We start from the raw sequence: 23,597 nt of genomic DNA, 5'->3' as shown, positions 1-23,597 counted from the left end.
TTTGACACTTCAGACATCATAGCAATATGACTGGAAATTTTTTAAAGTTATTTAAAAATCCAAATCACACTCAAACACAATGTAGGCATGGTTTTGTCTTGCACAGGTACATACTCTTCTCCTACACTAAGCTGTACACTGGCACAATATCACTGTAAATGAGCTCTGTGAAACTTCTCAAAAAGCAAATTTCATCATCTTTTCACATTCCCTTTCCACCTTGAAATCCTTGCAGAGAATAAATCTGACAACCTGTTAATATCCCAGATATTACAGAAACATGATGTTCTTATACAATCTGGGAAAAGTATTATGTACTATTGGCTGCCTAGTGACATTGGTATCAAGGGTAATGAAAGAGCAGATAGAGCAGCCGCTGAGAAAATTAGAAAAGAAAGAAATATTTTACACTTTAAGTAGCATGGAGCAGGAGAAGTAGATAATGAAGGCATAAACATTTTTATATTTACTGAACTGTTGTGGAATATTGCTATCAAAAGGAGAAGAATGTGACCTACCTTTTACGCTATAGTGATCATAAGTAAATTTTTAGACTCAATTACATGTCCAGGATGGACAGGTTAGCACAGGGGTGACAATAAGTTTTGCAAGGGGGGTGGAGGCACTACACAAATTTTGAAAAGTCATCCCAGGAGGCACATTTCTATCACATTAATGAAATTACCCACAATCTATTGTGTAAAGACCTCATTATGTTCTTTCCACAACAAGGTAAATGCACCTAATAACAAGTATTAGTGACAGCAGACGAAGATCTGATTATGTTTGTTTTAATGGAGGAGGATTCTAGTAGTTTCCTTAATTGCCTGAAATCATGGCAGACTGGATGGAAACGTTTACCCTACTAACACTTAATGATCCCTATATAACCTTTGCACCCTCCAAAAAGTAACAACCACTCTGGCTTAAGTTAGTAAGCACAGTAAAAACTTTTTAGCATAGTGGTCACATTTTCTCTTCAAGATTCTATGAAAGTGCCAAATCATACATTCTGAATCGCTACTACTGATTCCCTTAGGAAATCAATTGAAATATATATAAAAAATTACTTGTCAGGAAACGTGATTTGTAAAATTATCTAAATATATGCAGAATGCAATTTATAGGTTCTTGCATATTATTTGCTAGATAAGAATATTTTCATGAAAAAATATAGATCTATTTAAGTCTGAGAGACACAGACACAAACATGAGCAATAATACAAACCAAATCATGGATTGCTTCAGTCCCAGATATGCTGCTAAACAACTTCATGGTCTCAAATGAGATACAGTACCTCGCCATAAGTCTACCTGCATCTGAAATAAGGTAAGTTTTGTTAAAAGAAAAATAGTATGCTGGGGTCATTCTGGACTCCCAGTTTCTGACCATGTGACTTCAACTTCCTCCTGCTTGAACCAGGTTATAGATGGAAAACAAAGAGAAATGAGTCTGAAGTCAAATTTTTTAATGGTAATAAAAACATTGTGAACTGGTAATTTATTGGAAAATTAATGTAGAGTTAAACAGACTAGCACTGAAATACACAGAATACAAATTATAAGCAAAAAACATTAAACATGTACTATTTTGGGCAGAGTACAGGGTTTAATTTAGGAAGTGTGTGTGTGTGTGCACCAATTTGTGATAACAGTTTTATTTCTCTGACTAGCTTAAGAACAAGAAACCCATGTAGGCCTGATGTCACTCACCTGGTTTATATGTCAACTGACCAGTTCACTTACCAGGCTGATACAGCAGAGTAAGAACACAATCTAGGTTAACCAACTTCTATACTTCATATGCATATAATATCTGGTTTTACTCTTATTTCTATATCCTAATCAAAATTTGTAACAATGATAATGGTATCATTTAAATACACCCAGTCTTCTGCTCATAACTGATGATCCCTGATCTTGATGATATAACCCATTTACCAAATTTTATTGAAACTGGATGAGATACATAGTCTTTGGATCAAAGATGTGTTAGCCAATCATATGTCAGGTATCTCATCAATCATGTTGTATATACTGAATATATTGTACATAACAGAAGGCCTCAAGGTAGATTAGTTCTGTAACTAATTGAGTTACCTTCTCTAAATAAAGCTTTTATTATCATTATTATTATTATTATTATTATTATTATTAATATTATTGTTGTTATTATTATTATTAATGCAGTCTATATTTGAAGTTTGATCAGAATAGGATAACAATTACTGAGTGACAACAAGCTCGGTCGATCAGATGCAACATCATTTCATTAATATCCATTGATCATGTTCACTTCTGACATTATCTGAAATACTGATGAGATATTACAGAGGATATTTGCATGTATCGAGCAAAACATAGCACTGATAAATTTAACTGAGTGGATGAAAAACTCATGAAAATACTAGAGCTATTTGCCCACAAGATGAAATATATCTAGTTAATTCACTCAGAACAAGCATATTTTCTTTTTGCTATGCTCAAAAGTGCTGGTTAGCAATATGTATATCAGACTGAGGTAGCAGATTTCATATGGTACCCCATGCAATAATGCCACCTGTTACCATTTATAATCTGCTGTGTTTTGTATATATTCACATGGAAAATATCAACAGTAACATAATTATCTTCCCTAATTCAAGACAAAAAAAGCAAAATTTAAAAATAAACAAATAAGCATGTTGTTTTAAACCTGGTGGCATGGCAGGTGGACATATTTATGATGAATATATTGTTTCATAAATTACTCTAGTGAATTGGTCATAATATTATCAATGCCTATTGAGCACATTGAAAAAATATTTTTCTCAAATCACTCCAGTGAATTATCAAAATTATTTCTATTGGAAAATCCACAAATACATGGAATATCATAAAGATAAAATCATTATACCAATTGTAACCAAAATTAAATCAGAATTCTGGCTTCCGGAGTGGTAACATGTACAGCCAATTAGATGCAATCATCTCATTAATATGCACTAATCTTGCTCATTATCAAACACATACAAGACCTTAATGATACAAGTTCATTATAATTTCAAGTTTGATTGAAAATCGATTAGGAATGTAGTTTCCACAAAGGTAATAAACTTAGCTAATCTAATGCCAGATCACCTAACTGGTATATGTGGATCTTGCCAATTATCAGCTTTGTCAGATCTATAATACAACCTTCAGAATGGTAAAAGCTCAACCAATCAGTTATAAGATCACACTATTAATATGGGTGGATCTCACTCATAATCTTGCTCATCTAGAACCTAATAATACTGTCATATATTACAAGTTTAATCAAAATCAGATTAAAAATGCAGCCGCCAGGTCTCCAATGTGGTAACAAGATTCACCAATCAGATGCAAGATCACCTCATTAATATGATGGATTTTACTCATAATCAAACTAATCAATAATTTTGATGACTTAAATCAATTCTCTAATTTTTACTCAAATAGGGTCAGAAATATGGGCTCCATATTTGCAACAATTGATGATGGATAGGTGCATGACAGATGCTTGACCATACCATAAGGTCTCGTGGCTTTATGGCTGGGTGAGCTAAAGATTTCACAGACAAGGCCAACTATTTTGCCCAAATTAACCTATTACATGACCCATGAAGACAGTATACTGCATTCTGAAATCATTTAAATGAAGAAATATAAAATTTGAATGATTACATTATAGTCTGTATTTACCACCAGATCAATGTTCAAAATTTATAAACAATTCCTGAAATTAGATGCATAAATAAAAAATGTTAGACTAATTTAAAAAATCACAAGTGATAACATTAGCAACCAAGATGATAATATTAAGCAATGATCCTTTCTCTAAAAATATACCACAATATAAGTTTGGGTAATATTTCTGTTATAAAATTTCCGGCATAATTAAAATGCTCAATGACTATAAATATGCAACACACTTTACCTGTTGGTTTAATATCAAATGTTTCCTCATCCATTACAGTCATGTTCAAAGCTGTTAGTTGATTCAAATTCTTCATACAGAGGTCTGCAAGAGCAAAACAGGAGAACTGGTACACAATACACTCTTCTTGTGACATTTTCTTACTAATGACCTTGACCTTTGAAATATGCCTGACTTATGACAAGCATATAAAAATCTATTTAAAAAATATCTAATACAAGCACTTCTGCAGGTAGTGCTACAATGTAAAATGTATGTAACACTGAAAAATTTACTTTGAAAATCATTTTATTTATTTCAAATAGAAGCATAATATTTTATCAGCAACATTAAGTTTTATAAACTCTTTAAAAAAAAGATAGATTACAATATTAGGCATGCCATATTTGTTTGTATGTGCTGTCTATAAATCTTGAAAAAATTGATAAAGTTGTTGCTGACTGCAACAAGTACCCGTAATAAATCTCTTCAATGCTATGAAATTTTCCACCAAATAATATTTTGTATGCTTCATGATGACTCATAAAGCTGGATGGGCCACTGAACGGGTTAACTGTCTATTATGGTGCAAGTAATACAATTTTTAACCCTAATTATGCATGTCTGACATTTGCTTTCATACAATGCTGAACAAAACAACTGTATTTTGACTGCCCAAAATACAGCACAATTGATATATTTGAGTCTCTGATTCTACAACCGTCAACAAATACTGGAATGTTATCCACAGTAACTCCGAGAACTCTACAAATTATGTCATTCCATTTGATATAACTTATCTTTAAAACACCAAATTTATCCTGAAAAATTACTTCATCTCGGTCAACTCCAGAGAGGTTCATAATATCGGCAAGTTCATCTTTAATCACATAATTTGACAAATTAATATCATCTTTTTTTCTTGTCTTTGATAGAAGAAGATCTTCTGTAAAATATCAACCATTATACTTTAAGATCTGTTTAAAACGAGTACAGCAATTGCTTCATGCCCGCATATTGGCAGATCGGTTATGGTTTGTGTTGGTAATGTTGAACACCAGACTGGAGCTTTTATTTTGTTTACGTAATTTAAAAATTCTTTTGGTGGAGCCAGTCCATATGAATCAAAATAAATAATTCCATGTGGATCAATTGTGTATGCCACACAATAAGTTCCAGGATAAGAACCTTTATTAAGATTAATAATGCCTGTTTCAAAATTGTTTGGTTGTTTTGGTAACTGATCACACATAAAAACACCTCTAAAAAAATTTATATTGAATTTTTTAGCAGCATCAAGTAAATCAAATTTGAACTTTTCTGTATCGACAAGGAGTTCCTGATAATCTAAGAAACCCTTCCCCTTTTTTAAATCCTTGTTCTGTTGCTTTCTTTAATGCAGCAGTTCCAACAGCACCAAGTGCAGCTGCTTTTGCTACAGCTGGAGCTGCAGTGGCTATTAACGCTGGTATAGATGCAAGAAGTAGAAATATACCACCTATTTTGAGTCTTTAACTGCACCAACAGAAAGATTGAGTTTAATGCCTGTTTTTGATTGTTTGGCACTATTGAAATGTCAGAGTTAACGTTCTGACAATGATAGTTTATTTTGACCACCTGTGATCGGAACTTTTTTAGTGATATTTTTATTCCACAGTTCTTTGCTGAACTTGATCGAAGCTTTTTAACCTGACTAGGAGTAAGACTAACACTAACATGATGATATGACATTTTTATAAGTAATAGGTTATATTCAACTAAAAATGTTACATGTTTTCTATTAGTGCGTCAATAACTCACATTCGCCTGCCAGTGCCTTCAAATAACATTGCTTTATCACTGAGTATAACCGCTATTGCTCTAAAATTAGCACCAAGGGGGTTTATATGAACTCGAAAGTGAATATCAACAACAGATTGTTTGAATAAATCTATGTGCTCCAATGAAAAATAATAGATCGGATACAGTGTTGTAAAATCCCGCTGTGATATTTGTAAACCAGTATCTGTATTTTGATCACGTCCAATAAATGTCATTAAATGATGATATACACGTGCTACATGATTTCAGTCAAAATTTAACAATATATCTTCAGAAGGTTCTTGATGTCCATTTACCCGTAAAGAAACTTCACTAACAGCAAGTGTGTCAAATATCATTGGCTACGTTCTTGTTAATCAAGTCGATCAGCATTTTGTAAAGCAATAAATATATGCCTCTGTGCTGAAACTCCTTGTTGTCATGCTATATGCCATGTAAATAACCCAGCAACATTACTTTGAGTGCTATTTGTGGTCACTGTTAACCATGATAGCAATGATTTTCCACCTAAACGCATAAAAGTAATTAATTTTGCTGTCATTGCTGGCATCCACAGTGAAAGTTTTGTTAGTCTTATTATACAATTGTGAGTAGCAGCAGGACACCAGACTGCATCATTGTCAGTAGTTTTTCTTACAAGTACAAATGAATGTTTAGCTCCAAAAATAACTTTTCTAACATTTCTACAAAATCCAAAGATATGAGATTGTGGAATTGCACATGAAAAAGCCTCTTCATCATTTAACATTGTTCTGCATGTAGCAAAACCTAAGTTGTAATTTTCATTGATTGATACAATTGCTGGTGTAGCAGCATTATTTGCAACATTTCCTACATCACCCACAACTACCCTGACATGTTCAGGATGATAAGATGTATCTGTATCAAACATCACTGATAGGCCAAGATGATCTTGTATAATCATCTGAATATCTTGCAAGACCAAGTATTGTAGTAGCAACATCATCTTTTTGAATTTTTTCAATATTTCTTCCATCAATCATGTATGTAGCGCTGTTGAACAATACCATAATACCTTCGTTAACAAAACCAAGTATGGTATATCACCAATTGCAACTCTTGTACCATCATCTTGCAAAATTCTATCTTCTACTTCAATAAACGCTTCAACAGGTAAAAAATATCTGCTTGTATCTTGAACTTGTAATTTGATCTGGTTGTCGTGTGTCCAAAGAATAATACTGATAATCATGTGTATATATTCATCTTTAAGAATTGGTGCGTCCATATCAAATGCTGGATCGGATATACATTTGAACATTTTATTATAACTGTTATCATCTAACATGAAGACCACTTCCTGCTATTAAACTTGCTGTTATATTTTTTTTCTTTTTCTGACTGGGGTATATTAGCCAACTCTGTTTTTGATTTGCAGCTTGATTTATTATTTTACTGATATTTGGAGGCATAATTTCAGTACTGGGTAATTTTACTGGCTGTGGTTTTCTTCATACTAATTAAGCTAATCTTACTTAGATTGCTGAAAATGCTTTACTAGCAACATTACCAACAGTACCAATACCTTTAGCACACATAGCGTCATTAGTTTTCATTCCTAACTGTGATGCAATCGGTATTGCTTTTGGAGCTATCCTTCTAAATAGACCCTGAACAACATCACCAGATCCATCTTCGTAAATTGCTTTGTATGTTGGTAATCACGAATTTACTACCCTAACTATTACAGGCCCAAGATAAGCATTGTGTATAATCATTTTTAAATTACACGCTGATTAACTGTTTTCAGTCACTGTAATAATCATCGATAAATTCATTATTGACTCAGAACAATAAACATTTCGACCCATAACACACTTGTAAATAATCTTCAATATCAGATATTTCATTAATAATTTCTGGAGAATTATTTCCTGAGCATTTTCCTTCGATCAGAACTTCTAGTTGTTCAACATTGGCAAGAAAACTGTCAGGACAAGTAATAAGGCTGTTTCCTTGAGTAGAAAAAAACACTTCCACTTGCTCCTTCTTCCTCACTTATTTTTATATCTGCTTCCTTCTCTCATTTTCATGAGACTGATTTCCATTTTGCTTCTCTCTTACTTGGTGAAGAACGTAATTCCTTCCTTCATCTAATTTCTCCAAATTCCAAATCTTCTTCTTCTCTTTGTTTCCTTTCTTGTTCAACCTCTTTAAGTCTCGACTTCATTTTTGAAGTTTTATTTTTCAAAAATGATGTTTCAGCAAAAGGTCTGTTCACCTCCTCTGCTGCTGGTGTGCAATCTGTATGTCTTCCAGTTCAGTGTTTATGTTAGTTACTTTGCACATGACTCTATTTATAGAAGTTAGTATAAAGTATTTCTCTGTACAGTTTATACAGAAATAAATGCATTTGGGCTTGATCACTTGATTATGTTCTAACCAATGGATTCTTCCCTTCATTCATGAACTGATGCAACTGCAATTATCCTGATGTCAACTCAATATCATGTTAACTCAATATTTCATTTGCTCATTTTTATACTTTAAAGTTGAAAATAAGATCTTTCACTAATATCATCTTATGTCACTATCTATTGTGGAAGTTACAAAAAGAACCAGTATATATATAAAATTAAGCGTTTCAGAATGGAGGGGAAAAGTTGATGTTATTGTACTTCTATTTTCAAACTATCAAATCTTAACTTAAAGGTAGCAAATGTAAACTGCTTTCCAACAGAACAATACTACTGCTAAAGTCTCCCTGCCACCCAGGTAAGCACAATAAGCACAATAGTTTTTAGCCTGAAGACAAATTCACAAATGCCATGCCTTTGATCTTACCACTTAAACTACCACTGGCAATCTCATCTGCATATCAAAACAGAATAAATGATACCAGGTAGCTCTCTGGCCTTCAATTTCCCATATAGCTTGCAACTTTCACCTGAAATATACTTGGGAAATAGGTACCTTGTCAGTTATGCAAGGCAGAGGGAAAAGGGACGAGTGAGGAAAGATAAGAAGTGTAAAGATCCAGAGCACTTACCGTGCAATCTCTTTTCTATCTGCTCTTTTGACAGTCCATTTGGCATACCTACAATACATTCAATTCATTACCATTTTATGTATTACTACTGTAACATATGTTATGATATTCCAATTTTCCAATTTAAATCACTCTTCTCTGTTTTCATGAGAAGTTGTTATTACAGAAAGTAATGTAACATTTACAATATTTATCATGTTTGTTGTGAGTTCTGTGATAAATGATGGGTAACCAAGATCACACCTCCTAAACGAAAATAATGTCACAATTTCATGGGGGAGGGGAGGGATGGGCAGTTTCTTCTTTAAAATCATTTACTTCAGACAACCATCAGTAGCAGTTTGATTGAACAGCTAAATTTTTAGAGCAATTACTAAAAGATTAATGCATGATACTTGGCTTGTCGGGGATTATAGGGTGAATGTTAAAGAAAACTCAAAACATAATGTCTATTTTACAGTGCTAACTAAAACAAATTATAAATTGTGCTCACTTTAGCAATTAACCAATTGACTCTATCATCGTTTGTCTCTCTCAAAAAGTTACTGGCATATCTGCGAAGTCACTCTGTGTCACACAAAAGTACAGTATCTTAAACTACCAACCATATATATACTGTGATTGATCTGGGGGTGGGGGTCACCAAAATTACTAACATATTGTCTCCCTCAAAATAATATCCTGATTTTATGAGGTGCTTAGTCTTTATTCATGACATATCAGCAAGTGATTAATGGGTTTTATTGCTAATTGTATCCAGTAAAAAGCAAAAAAATCTGCTAGTGAATGTACATCAAATCAAAAAACAAGTGTATTATGATTCAATGGGCTTGACAAAATTTTAATTTACTACTTGCCCTGCTGGCCAAAGATTTGGAACTTTAAATCTGAATCTATTCCAATGTTCTGTATCTCTATATTTTTTGTAATTCCTGGCACATGATTTTTATTTCATTTTCATAATTTTTATTCATGGTCATAAACTTTATAGAATATCTTTTGTTATAAATTGTACATGACCTGGCTCTGTTAAGAAAGCAAACCGAGTAGGATCTATAAACAGATGTTTACTTATGTGCTGATGATTAGTAATAATAATTGTAAAAATAAGACTTAAACTGGCGCCTATGATGTAGTTTCTCAATGACTTATGGGATATGGAAGTTTCAAGAATAATTCTGCTGTTTTCCATTTGCTGTGCACAGTCATGTAAATATGCTTAGTTCATCAAAATCAATAGTGTATGCTGTCATATGGGGACTATTGCAAAACAAAGTCACAATATACGGTGTATATGTGGAGAAAATTAAGCAACCAGTTTAATTCCAATCACTGGAGTCATTCACACTTTTGCGTTCCTGATGGAAGTCTGCAGATGTGTTTTACGTTGTACTTAGACAGTTTTTGAGAGGAAAAACATTTGTTTGGAATGTTCAGTGGTGATAGAAAGTGCTCATTATTTGGACAATAATATTATTCTGTAACTGTTATAAATTATTCAAAATAATTCTGAACGCCATCTTGACAATGTCACAGTTCTTGAAGAACCAGTATATTTCTGGTATTGAAAATTATTAGGGACTTTACATTGATTTCAATATCTACTACAGAAACTTCAACAAGTTCAAAACATAGCTGCTCGGATCATACTTAGAATACCACAATCAGAGCACACCTCCCCATTGCTCTTGTTCCCTACACTGACTATCCAGTTGATAAAGAAATCGAACACAAAATCTGTTCTCTGTGCTAAGTTTCACTGACGGACTCAGTCCAACATACCTATCCAACCTCACCCATGTGTACACACCAGCAAGATACTTATGCTCCTCTTCTGATAATTGTATACTCATTATTCCCACTATGTAAACAAAGTCATATGGACAACGTTCTTTTGCATACCAGGGCCCGGCAACATGGAATGAATTGCCCACTTAACTTAGACACAAAGACACAGTGATCTCATTCAAAAGTGCTCTTAAAACTCACCTAATTTGACTGCAAGAACCAACTTAAAGACCTAATAATGTTTCCTACCTTAAATATTTTCAGCATGTTTTTAAGTTTTCTAATTTCATGGTGTTTGTTTTTGTAATCATATCATTATATACGTTTTTTATGTTGTAAAGCACTTAGAGCTTCTAAAGATTAGATGCTATACAAAGTCCTAATTATTATTATTATTATTCACTTGGGACTTTCATAGACCTTTATAAGAACTAGCTTGGATTCACTTCATTCTACTGTAAGTTCCTCTCACATTTTTCATTTACCAACTACACTGAATATAATACTGAATCTGCTTAAAATGCCACTAGTCAAGTCAGACATGTATCTTGAAAAAGTGACTTGCCCTTCTTCAGCCACCACTTGTAGATATGAGTAGACAAAGGGAATTTTTTAACCCTAATTTGAACTCAGTTTGAATTACTCATCTGATAAAAACAAATAACGCAGAAAAATCTGGAATGATATCTTGGTCAAGAATTAAATACTGCCTTGTTTGGAAATGAAATAAAAATAACACAAGATAAACTAAAAACCATGCATTCTGGTATTATTAGTAAAGTAATGCAGCTACCTCTTACAAGACTACCCCATCTGCTGCAGAAAAGTGTCCTTATAAGAGGAGTTGCCTTTATATAAGGAATGAACTTTGCAACTAATTTATAAATATTTAACCTTTTAATTTAAAGCACAGGAATGTTATTAAATCAGTGTGATAAGGCTTATATCAATGTTATTTACAGAACTAAAAAAATATTCTCAGTTCATGTACATCTTATATTATTTTGAATCAACAAACAATGAAATGCAATTATTTCTGTGATTTGCTTGAAACAAGATTTTGGTAACTACACAATATGGGATCAATTCATTTCTTGCACTACAATGATTCTGACCAAAGGATGACACATTAGTCATGACAGTACAGTGATCTCAAAGTCATTACACCTTGCAATTTTGGTTTCCTAGTTGACCATTCCAGATATGAAGAAAGGATATTTTCAAATCTTTTTTTAATGATGTTTGGATGATGTGATATCTATAATCGATACATGGTTGTTTAATGCCTTTCTAAATTGGAAATGATCCAAAACTGTCAACAGAAATCAACAGGTACAGTACTGAAATGCATACATGTCTGTGATTTGCTTGAAACAAGATTTTGGTACTGGACTACACAATATGAGATCAATTCATTTCATGTTAGTCATGACAGTACAGTGTTCTCAAGCCATTACACATTGGATGATTTGATATCTATAATTAATAAGCTGGTTGTTAATGCCTTTCTGAACTGGAAATTATCCTAAAATGTCACCAGCAATCAACAAGTACAGTACATGGCAATGTACCAGACAAGTCAGACATATTTTACTGCTGTGCTTTCATTCATATTTTTGAAAATGCAGATGGCTGATAGGTTTTAGAAATTAATTTTATGAGTAACTGATTTTAATAGAACTAATGAACATGACTTTATGAAACAATATTCTGTAACTATTTTTTGAATGATTCATTGATTAAGTGGTAGCTTTCATACCACTAGGGCTTTGAAAAATGGGGATGGAATGCCAATGTGGGTATGCAAGAAAGCTTGCTGGTAGCTTCTCATGGATTGGTGGTTCTTTCCAGGGATTTCCTGGGTTCTTCCTCCATCACTCCATCATTTATACTGGCCGCCATGTATAGCCTATCTTGTGCTGAGAAACGGTGTTAAACCCTATAACAACAACAACTTTCTGTTCACATATGGGTTAGAAATGGGGTTGGATTCATACAGATGCATGAAAGTATATCTCAAACAGTGAGGCATGGGTGGCATACTCTATCTTAACGAAATGAAATTGCAATTAAACTACCTCTCAGTATATGACTAGATGTAAATATCTTCTCTTGTATTTGTTATGTTAATATACTCAGGAATTCTCTTTTCATTTAATTACCATTCAAAAGTTTCTACAAGTTGACCATCATTGTTGAGAAATTGTCACTTACCATAGAATTGTGGATTCTTCATCACCCGTATGTAAAGAAATGTGTAGCGCAGCCACTCCACAGCTACAGAAATGTCATTGATGGTATGAAGAACTATTTCTGCCTGTAGATGCTCTATCAGGTTCTTGTGTAAGCTGAAGGATTAGCATTTAATTGCTTTGACCGAACAGAAAATTACTGAATAGTGACAATAATACTAAAGTTTTGAGAGTTTCCACTATGAAATTATTCATGAAGATTATACTGGTACTTAGTGAACTGGCAAATTAAATCTTTTGGTGAATTCAGATGGACTTTGATTTTGGCTTTCACTTACATCACCAAAATTAAACAGACAGACATCAAAGATAGATAGTGAGAAAGAATGAAAGAAAGACAAATATAATGACAGATAGAAACAAAATTGGAAGAGTGATGGGGGGAGGGAAAAACAAAGAAATAAAGTTGAATTTTGTGTAAAGATTCAATTACTTGTCATTATATTTAGGTCCAAAATGAATAAAAAAGAAATCTCTTACAAAGCTAAGATATAAAATTCCAATATAAATAAAATTATTAGTTTACCTGCTTTCTATAACCTGTGTTCCATTTAAAAGAGCCTCATATTTACCCTGCAAAAACAGAAATCGCTGTTAATTAGAAACATGTTCGATTTATTTAAGCATGTTCAATTTTCATTCACAATCAAACTTAATATGGTTACAAATAAAATATTCTTTTCCAGAGTTGCACCTTACAATGAAATGCAGTGCTGAGACAAGATATATACTAACTTTACATTTAAAATGCAAAGAATCTTAACTGTCTTTGCATGTATCTAGGGTGCCACTGGAATGTATAATTGGTATAATGGGGCATAAGCATGACAAATTTTAACCCAGCAGATTTTTCTGGTATCCTTTAAAACTTGTACCCAAATCTAGATCTGACTCTAGATTGGACTAAATGAAAGTACACTATTTCTGAAACTTTGATGAAAATATCATACAGTTCTTCAAAATATTTTCAATTTTCAAACCACCATTTCTTATCTCAATATAAAAATTATTGTATCAATTTCCGTTCAAAGTTATAGGCTTTCCCAATGTTAATTTTGCACCATTATACTGGAACCTGATATAACTTTAGATGATCATAACTAACATCATCCTAGTGCATGCTAGAATGATGAATGACTATTTTTGTTTAGGGTGAATATTGCTGGAAAGACCCATTTTGCAAAAAGGTTGCTTATGGATGTATCCAAAACTAGCCCATCAGATTGAAAAAAACCACTCTTGAAAACTCTGACTGATTCACTAGTCCAAATATAGAAGCACATGACACATATGAATATGTAATGAATGATTCAATCACCAGGATTGCACTGAGTGGGATTAACATTAGGAAAACCTTTCACATCAAATGGAAATGGATACAATATCTTATACATTATACTTTGAGATACAAAAGAATGTTTTGAAAATCCAAAAATATTTAAACAAACTGAATTAATTGCATGCAGTTTTTAGCACTAATGTGCTTTTTTTGTAGTCAGACCTACCGAGGATTCATGTATCAAAGGGAAACAAACTAAAGTGGCTCCAGGTGGTTGCATTTAACTGTCCTGGATAACAGTTTACAAAAACAGTGGGAATACTGATCATACAAAAAAAGGAAAGCAAATAACATGCAAAAATAGAAAAGGTTCATTCAGAAATCTGTAAATATACATAATACATTTAGGGATGAACTGACCTACAGAGATAATGCAGCTAATGGCATGTATGAGTGAAAACAATGCATAATGCACTGAAATTTAGAAGATATTCACATACTTTTCCTTTTCATTTCTTCTAGTACAAAGTAGAATCTTTTCAATCTTATGAGTCTTTAATATCTATCTTATAGTTAATATCTAAAAGCTAATACATTTTAAAGTATAAAGCACTCATTTTCAAAGCATTCAATTCCAAGACACAGTAATGTACAGGGAGTAATGTAACAAAATCAGAAATGTGTCCATACAGCACAGATGCAGTGGCCAACATAATACCACTGAGGGGAACAGGTAAAAGTCAAACAGGGTCCAAAACTCAATAAATACTTTCTGAAAAATATTCAAAATCAAACTGGATTCATGTCATCTTAATGTAAAACCTCATATAACAATTCTAGGTCTTCTAAATGTAAAGCAATAAACCCAAATTTGGTTAAATTCAAATTATCCTTGAAAAGTTACTGTGCAAAACATGAACAGATTTTTTATAAATAAGCCTGGGACCATAATTACATAAAGATCTGCTGGTAAATTGTGAAAATCAAACTTGACCCAAGTCTTCTTTAAGCCTTATACAAAATTTGATTTAAATCCATGAAGTTCTTCAATAGTCATAGGAGAAATAAACTTTTTGATGGATATGATGAGACAATAGTTATAGACAGGCAAGGGTAGCACAGTAACTATATGTCCGTAGAATACAACAGAAGTGTAGCAATACCTCATACCTTAGTCTGGTTTTTTGTTAGGATGACAGCTGTAGAGGATGTATCAAACTGAAAGAGATATTAATTATTTCACAGTATGGTCAACAAAACATCCCCACCAATTCCAATCTGTTAACAAATCATTTATCAAAAACATCCTTGAAAGAATAAACAGCAAACTTAATCTGTATCTGCACAAGTATGGCCTTATAATGACCAAACAGTCTCAGTACCCCAAAATATAAAAAAAAATAACATAAAGCCTGAAGGCTTGCTAAAATGGCATGTATACATAATAAGTTCATCTGCATGTGCATACAAATGTGTATACCAGAATTTGTCCACCTGAAGTTGGTATAGTTCTTTTGTGTTAAGGGCTTCATTCAGCAAAAACACATTTGGGACTCAGGGAAGGCACTGTCAATGTGGACTAGTAACCCACAGATACAGTTTAGAATTTTGTATCAGTTTCATTTAAATTCTGTCAACAATCAGTGTACCCTGGGAAATTATTTTTTTAAAGTTTAACTGGAACAGCTTTAACAAAGTTTTAGTTAAATAAATCCAAACTGTTTAAAAAGTTGCTATAATGGTCTAAAAAAAAGCTAAACGGGTCACGTACACATGAATGCAAATATGCCTACCAAATTTCATTTCCTTTACCTCATGAGATTTCTGATGAACTCTGCTAATGAGGATTTCTATTCTCCAAAACATACCACAACATGAAAAATGTTTGGAAAAACTGACACATTTTTCTGTAATGGCCTGTAAATTTAATCTAGTAATCTATTATAAATACAAATATGTCACATAAATTGTATTTGCCTATGCTGAAAGATGCTGTCTTGCTAACAATCTTCTCTGAATGTATGGACAGAAGGATGGAAGGATAGACAAGAGCAAATCAAGATGCCCTTCCTATATACAGTGGGTATATAGCAAATTGTGAAAACTTTACTTTCCACACTGTAGAACAATTGTATTATAATACTGTCAATACAATTACACAACAACACTTTCAGTGGTCCTTCACTATCAGGCCCATGCTGCCCTTTTATAATATACAGGTATGATCAATCAATCACATCAAATTTGTTGAATTTTGTTTTATCATTGTATTCGGCAGGCACTCTGCAGTGTCCTTACATAGGATCTTGCATTATATTGGGGATCAACTCCACACAGCTACAGTGGCACAAATCTTATGATATGCCCCAAATTTTGGAAATTGTTTCTTTAGCCTTATCAGTACAGTAATATCTGTTTATCTTGACATCCTGAAGTAATGAGATAATATTGTCGACATAAGCAGATTTCAAGATAAGTGTGGGGGTGGGGTTTGAAAAACTTAAATTTTTCTTGCAAATGAAATTTGTCTGAAAGAGGTGACTTGTCATCATTGAGTACAACACATGTGTATTAACAACTCACATCTGTGCTACCTTTGTTTAATGCAATCCATAACATTGTTAAGTACTGTCTGTGTATATGAAAAATCTATGATTTTAAGAATAAGTCACATGTTAGAAAATTCATTTATCAGATATATCCTGTCAGAAAATGCATATATAAACACATATAGAAAAAAATAATAATCCTTATTTTGTCTATACCCTATTGTCAGGAAACACATGTCACTAAATAATTCACTATGATATTCATTGTTACCAGTAGCAAGAGCTATGTTATATATGTGATTATATTGGTGATAGGCCAAAAATAATGCTTTAAAGGCCATCTGCCAAAGCTATTATTTTATAGTTAAAATCCATTACTTTTTAAGATGAAAAGAATTTTTTTTAAAAATGTAATTAAAATAAACAACATGGTATTTGTATGTGTTCTATCAACACATTATAGAAACATTCTACTGGGGTCCAAAAATGTTTCACAAGTAAATGACCGGCATGATGATGTGTGGCACAGCAGTTACGTCAGATTAGAATTGTTAAATAACAATGGACAAGTGTACAAAACAATATGTTGATTGATTACCATATTATTGGAATTTGGGGTGTTTAAGGCAAAATTCTGGTAGGTTTCTGAAGTGATACAAGTAGTAAAGGAACATAAGGTGGTCATAATATTTTCTGAGTCTTTGATGAAAATCAGCCAACCTTTAGCAGAGGGGATATAAGATGGAGATAGAGAGTAAAGAAAAAAAGATTTTGGCAGACACAAAAGTATTTTAATGGTTTTTTTTTTGTCATGTTTAATATTTACTGTATTGTTTAAGATATTTAAGAGCATTATATAAGGACAAATCATACAGATTTTCTGTAATTCATGGGAAACAGCCAAACAAATGTGCTTTCTCAAAATGTTAAGAAACTGCTGGCTAAGATGTAATTCACATTCAACAGTGCACTGGATATCAGAGTTTAAGTGTGTGCAGATGAGTAGCAAAGGTATTTATCTTTTGTACAGTATCAGATGATCTGCTAAAAAAGCTCATTGTAAAGGAATCAATGCCAAAGAAAGCTCTATTTAAAGTCTGCATGTATATTTTAATGAATATACACACTTTAAGGAGTTTTTCTAATGAGTTGATGTATATAACACTAAAAACAATTTAGTTCTTAGAAAAATATGCAAGAGTTAAAAATCTCAAATTTGCATTTTCCAAAATTAACTCATACTTTGCAAGTATGCGTGCATTAAATTCAAGCCCTAACAATCCACTGGTAAGGCAAAAGCAACTTAGGAAATGTCTATTGTTATGACACTATGGTCTTAAACAAAGGAACAGAAAAGAGTGAAATGCAACAAAATTTGTAAAATTCAACAAATAATTTATTTTCCAAGAATACAAAGTAAACTTTTAAAACAAAAAAGTTTGGTATTGCTAATTAAACCCCAAATAATCCTAGAATTACTAACACAAATCCTAATGAATAAAGTTATGAAGAATCTTTAGTGGTATTTCAAATAATTTCAAATGATGAATTTGTTTATGTTCCTGTACTGACCTATATTTTCGTTTGTAGCAATGAACCTATGCCCCATGTTGTATTAATGTGCCAACAGTTTTTGTTGAATCACAGTAATATAATTAAAGGTTTCTTTGTTTGAATTAACTTTAATTCACAGTTAATGGCTCTTTCAAAGAATATTAAAGAGCACTTTGTATTTCCAGAGAATAATAAATAATTTCACCCAAACCAAAATTTGAATACAATATAAATGATTTCTGCCCAGATGTTATCACAGAAATACATTTTTTTTCAGTAAACAAGATTATGTAAAACAGTAAGACACAAAAGAATGTTCATTTCTAAAATTAATCTTTGTTATAATTAGAAGGTCTATTACTAAAATTATAACAAAGAACATGGATGACACAATATCCCTGACCCTGACCAAGATAAATGTCTACTTTTATTAATAATGATCCTAATTCTACACCCATACTCACAGAGACAATATTACCTATGTATTACTTGTTTACAGAATAAAATTAAAGTGATTCTGGTCAGTTGGAAAGTGAAGTTTATTTTGGATGAGATCAGCTACAAAATAAAATTATACATAAACCATATCATGTAATAAATAAAATTAAACAAACAATATGCATAACACTATCCATCCCTAGTATGATTTGTGTGGACATCTTGACACATCTACAGACAGGTGCCTACACCATTGTTCCAAACTTTAAATGGATTTTTTATCTGTCACTTCTCTACACTGATTTGTATTTGAGGGTATTATGTTAAGAAACATATTTATGATTCTTTGCCATGGATCAATTTACTGTTTCATGTTTTGCATGTGTATATTGATTCTATAGTTATTGTAGATATTTCAAAATCTGTTCATCTCTCGTATGTTACATTATTTTCAAATGTACATGACTATCCCTCCTCCTATGCCTTGTGGTCAACCTTGTCTTTCCAAAGAAAAGCTGCTAAGAGAGATAGCACAGTCAGGTACATTACAATCTAGAAACGTTTTGCATGGTCCAATTACTGCAAGGTTGGATTCAATATGTATAGTAAGTTTTAGTTCATCAATTTTTGGTAAGATGTGTCTAACAATGAGGTTGTTAAGTTGCATGTTTCTATTCCAGACCAAACGATGTACAGTTTTCTTTTTTTCCCAGTCACTGAAGGAATGAAGACCAATTTATTAGTTATTTCTGAGTTAGAGAAAGAGACATTTATATAACCTTGGCATGTACAATTCAAATTAGTGCTTTGGACAGAGAGAAAGTTGGAACAAATATCTCCAATAACATGATACTTATTTTTGACTGAGGTATATGTACTATCATAACTGCATCCAGATGGATGTACCTAATGGTTATAATTATAGTTAGGTACATCACATTTGTCATGCATGTACTGTTGTTTGATCAAAAAGTCCCTTTTCCGGGGTTTTGTATTATGATCGAGTCGGCCTCAATAATAAAGCCATTTACTCTGTGTATTGTGTTTCTGTTCTCACCCATTACAGGCTTGCATTGCAAGTCTGGGGCTTTTCTCTTGCCTATGTTGGTACTGTACAGTTGTGCTTACTCATGTTGGTAGGTGTTGTTTGAGTACAGGAGTAACACTATTAATCTTTTTCATGCTATGTTTAATAAATTGTGATTTCACATTAACATTTACTCTAATGGGCATGTTTTAATGCACAACCAGGACACAGCCTTGTTGAAACATACCTCAGTATAAGGCATCTCACTCAAAATCAGGTTAGTTGTATGGTTCACATGAACAGTATTACATGTATAATGAGGGAGTACTTACAGCAGAACCTCATTGCAGTAAAAGGAAGGTTGAATTACATCAATCTGTATGTTTGGGGAATATACATGCAGTCTGAATAAACCAATAATTCAGATACAAAAAATTGTCAACTGTAAATGATCTCCATTTACTCTAAACAGAAAATTTTCCAAATAGTAAACCAAATAATGTGCTTGTTGTGCATGGGTCAATAGGAATACATACAAGAATATTGACAACTGAAAACTACTCACCTGTGGCCTGCCTGCCCGTCCAATCATCTGCAGGATTTGTGAATCTGAGTATTCCAGGTTGACCCCCATTTGGTAGTACATCGTGGACTTAATAATCACAAGGTGGGCAGGCAAGTTTACACCCATGGCTAGAGTACTGGTAGAAACTGCAAAGATACATGACATTACCTCATCTGCTGTAACAGTACTGTATTTGTCGGCCTATAAGACAATACTTTTTGACCAGAAAATCTTAGCTTCATCTTATACTCCAAATCGACTTATATATGGATTTTGTCATCTGAATTGCTTTATCATATTTTTTGTATGGAAAATAATTCTCCAAGAATACGAAAAATAATGTGCAAAAAAAATTCATTTTGGGGAAGAGATCATGTGTGAAAAAATACAGTATCCCACATTGAGCATTTTAAACAATTAAATGATCATCAGTATTAAAAATTAACATAAATCAGATGTAATTGCACTAAAGCAGCATACACGAGTAATGTATGTTATTTGTAATAATGTTGTTTAAATTTAATTAGATATATGTACATTAGAATTTACAAGTTAGAAGATGAATAACCATGGCAAAGACATATTCCATCAATTTTCTTCTTGCACCTAATGATCAAATAATCCATATGCCCCACTGAGAGACACAGACTGACAGACAGAGATGTATTCACAATTGTAAATCTGATTTTGTTCACTTACCTGACGACTGATTTTACTTGTGTACAAGTGCAGTACCATATTCCATTATAAATTAATACCCGTCCACTAGTTAAGCGATTCCTTCCACAAAAAAATTCCACTTCCATTATTAAAAGAATCACATGGTTTTGTAGTGCTATTTACATGCTTATTAAATATGTTATGGCTGTATTCAGTCATCCCAAGATAACACCTATTTGAGGTCAAGATTCTGCAGACCAGATCAGATTAGCGAGGCTACCAATAGGGAAATGAGGCTACCCATGGGTATTATGAATACCAGACCATATAGTTAAAGGAAATGCCAGGTGGTTACCATTATAAATTTCTCAGCCAGTGACATTTTGGACTTACGGATGGAACCCACAGCAATTTAAAGTACATCTAGCACGAGCAAAGATAAAAAACAGTTTCCGCCTAAGTACAGGAAGAGTACATGCACTTTAAACAAAATCTTAATTGTTGGGAATGGAGAGGTCTTGATACTTGCAAAGAAAATTAGACAGCATGCAAAATGGTCATTCTTGGGATTTAACCTAATGGATACTGTATGGATATAACTATTGTGAATATTTAAAACCTGAAGGAGTATGGTATGTATATTTATAGTTTACATTTACTGTTTCATTTGTTAATGTTTCTCTCTTTGACAAAAGCTTCAGCAACATGGGGGCAATAAGTATAAAAACAGAACACAAATATCCACGAAGAGCTGAACTCTCTCCCTCTGTCTCTCTCTCACATATCAGACAATATTTGATTCTGATCATGAGATGCAAAAAAAGAAAAATGCGATGGAATACATATGCATCCTTCTCGCAATATCTCTCTTCCCCTCACCCAAACCCCTCAAATGCATTTTAGTATTAATGATGCAATTTCCCTATTGCTGATAATCTGAAATAGTATACAGTGATACTTTTAATATTTATGAAACCGGAAGTTATTAGAATTTAATTCCACACAGCATTGCAAGTTTTATCCTTTATGTAACTCAATCAATTTTTTGGTCAACATCTATATATGTAGCTAAAAGTACATAATACATTTAAAATACTTCTTGTGAAACAAATTAGGTACTTTTTAGTTACATTTAATGATCCTGACTGGAAAGGTTACTGAGATGCAGTAGGAAAAATTTCGCATTTCTGTGTGGAATGAAGTGAAAAACACAATCCGAGGTGTTGATCTGGCCTCATCTTGTACTCAGCATCGACTTATATAAGGATGAGGGATGGAGAATTTGCCAAATCTGCTGATTCGACTTATACTCTGCATTGACTTATAGGATGGCAAATAAGGTACAAGGTATTGAAGTTACCACTGTGAAGTAATCATAAACTAGTGAATGTAACATGTCAAATATTGGCAGCCATGAAACTGACAATAAATTTTCACAAACAATGAGGTTACTGTAACTTCAAGGTGCTTCCAGTGTGTGTGTGTGTGATTTGGATTTTTAACGTAACCTTAAACAATTTTTCAGTCATATCACTATGATGTCTGCAGTCTGGCAGTTATTAGTGATGTCTAGCACTGGGGCATCATGCCGCAGACATGTACCATGATGTCCCAACCAGTCACATTATCCTGACACCAGGTCGACCAGTCCTAACACTAACTCTTAATGCTGAGCACCAAGCAAGGGAGCTGTTAGTACCATTTTTGTAAGTCTTTGGTATGACTAGGCCAGGGATCAAACCCATGACCTCCCACAACTGAGGCAGATGCTCTAACCACTAGGCCACTGGAGCAGTTAGGTGCATCCAGTAATAAAATGGCAACTACAATTACCATATAGTGGCTTATTTCAGCCATAATTTTATTGATTTGGAGGTATCATACTGAAACTGAAGAAGAAAAAAATCCATCAAAATTACCATTATAAATAAATTCTGCACAAATTTTTCATATTGAGATTTTGCATTAATTGAGTAAAATACTTTGGTAGTTTTCATTCTTAGCAAACATGGTAAAAATTGAAAACAGACTGTATCAAAGGTGACTAATACATGTAAATAATCCTGACTCGAGTTGATTCCATGAATCACTGTTACTGATACAGATACAGATACTAAATAGTTCAGAAGACTGTAACATACTCACGGCTACAGCTACGATGAATGGTCATGATGGAAAAAGATGGTTATGACTAACATGTTCACATACAGATATATGCTGAAGGTGCCAAATGTTGTTCTTACATTATAGTAGATGCTATGACTGTGTTTGCTAAATGATGTAAATTCATATACAAAGTTTTATCCAGGATGCATAATTGCACAACCACACCCTACCCTTAAAAATGAATAAGTGCAGTCAATTCAGGCATAAAAAAGCATCTTTCACTTAATAATCTGCCTCTATTTTGAGATATTCTCATAAAATCAAAAATCCTGCCCGAATTAGATATCTGCTCATGCACAGGATATATAATAACAAACATGTACAGTGATAATGAAAGAAACTGAAATGTGCAAATGCATCACTTCAATTGCACATGATAAATATGTTATCCTTTAATGCTCTACCAAACTGTACACATTTTGGGATGAAGAAATAATCAGGAAATTAAAACAAAACAGCAATATTAACAATGAGAAGCTAGAAGGGATCTATTTTTAAAGCAAAAACATGTCTCACCCCACCCCCACTATGATGAATAATACCGTTCTGTGACACTGTTCTTGCAAGAAGGA

General features: G+C 32.9%; 1 protein-coding gene across 1 annotated transcript in view; it reads right to left on the bottom strand.

Moving 5' to 3' along the window:
* LOC149798884 (putative ATP-dependent DNA helicase HFM1) overlaps window positions 1-23,597 on the bottom strand; it is a 182,908-nt gene that overhangs the window by 110,735 nt on the left and 48,576 nt on the right. Inside the window, exons 14-20 of the mRNA XM_089958102.1 lie at window positions 20,200-20,345; window positions 15,237-15,284; window positions 13,314-13,360; window positions 12,750-12,883; window positions 8,748-8,795; window positions 3,938-4,021; window positions 1,229-1,320 (exon numbers count right to left, since the gene is read on the bottom strand). Of these exons, the coding sequence (XP_089814228.1) occupies window positions 1,229-1,320; window positions 3,938-4,021; window positions 8,748-8,795; window positions 12,750-12,883; window positions 13,314-13,360; window positions 15,237-15,284; window positions 20,200-20,345 (599 nt within the window). The remainder of the gene's footprint in view (window positions 1-1,228; window positions 1,321-3,937; window positions 4,022-8,747; window positions 8,796-12,749; window positions 12,884-13,313; window positions 13,361-15,236; window positions 15,285-20,199; window positions 20,346-23,597) is intronic.

The sequence above is a fragment of the Sinohyriopsis cumingii genome, chromosome 5 (assembly GCF_028554795.1).
Source record: "Sinohyriopsis cumingii isolate HCF-2022 chromosome 5, ASM2855479v2, whole genome shotgun sequence".
NCBI lineage: Eukaryota > Metazoa > Mollusca > Bivalvia > Unionida > Unionidae > Sinohyriopsis > Sinohyriopsis cumingii.
The sequence above is the reverse complement of the archived record's forward strand: the minus strand, read 5'-3'. Positions and strand labels throughout refer to the sequence as shown.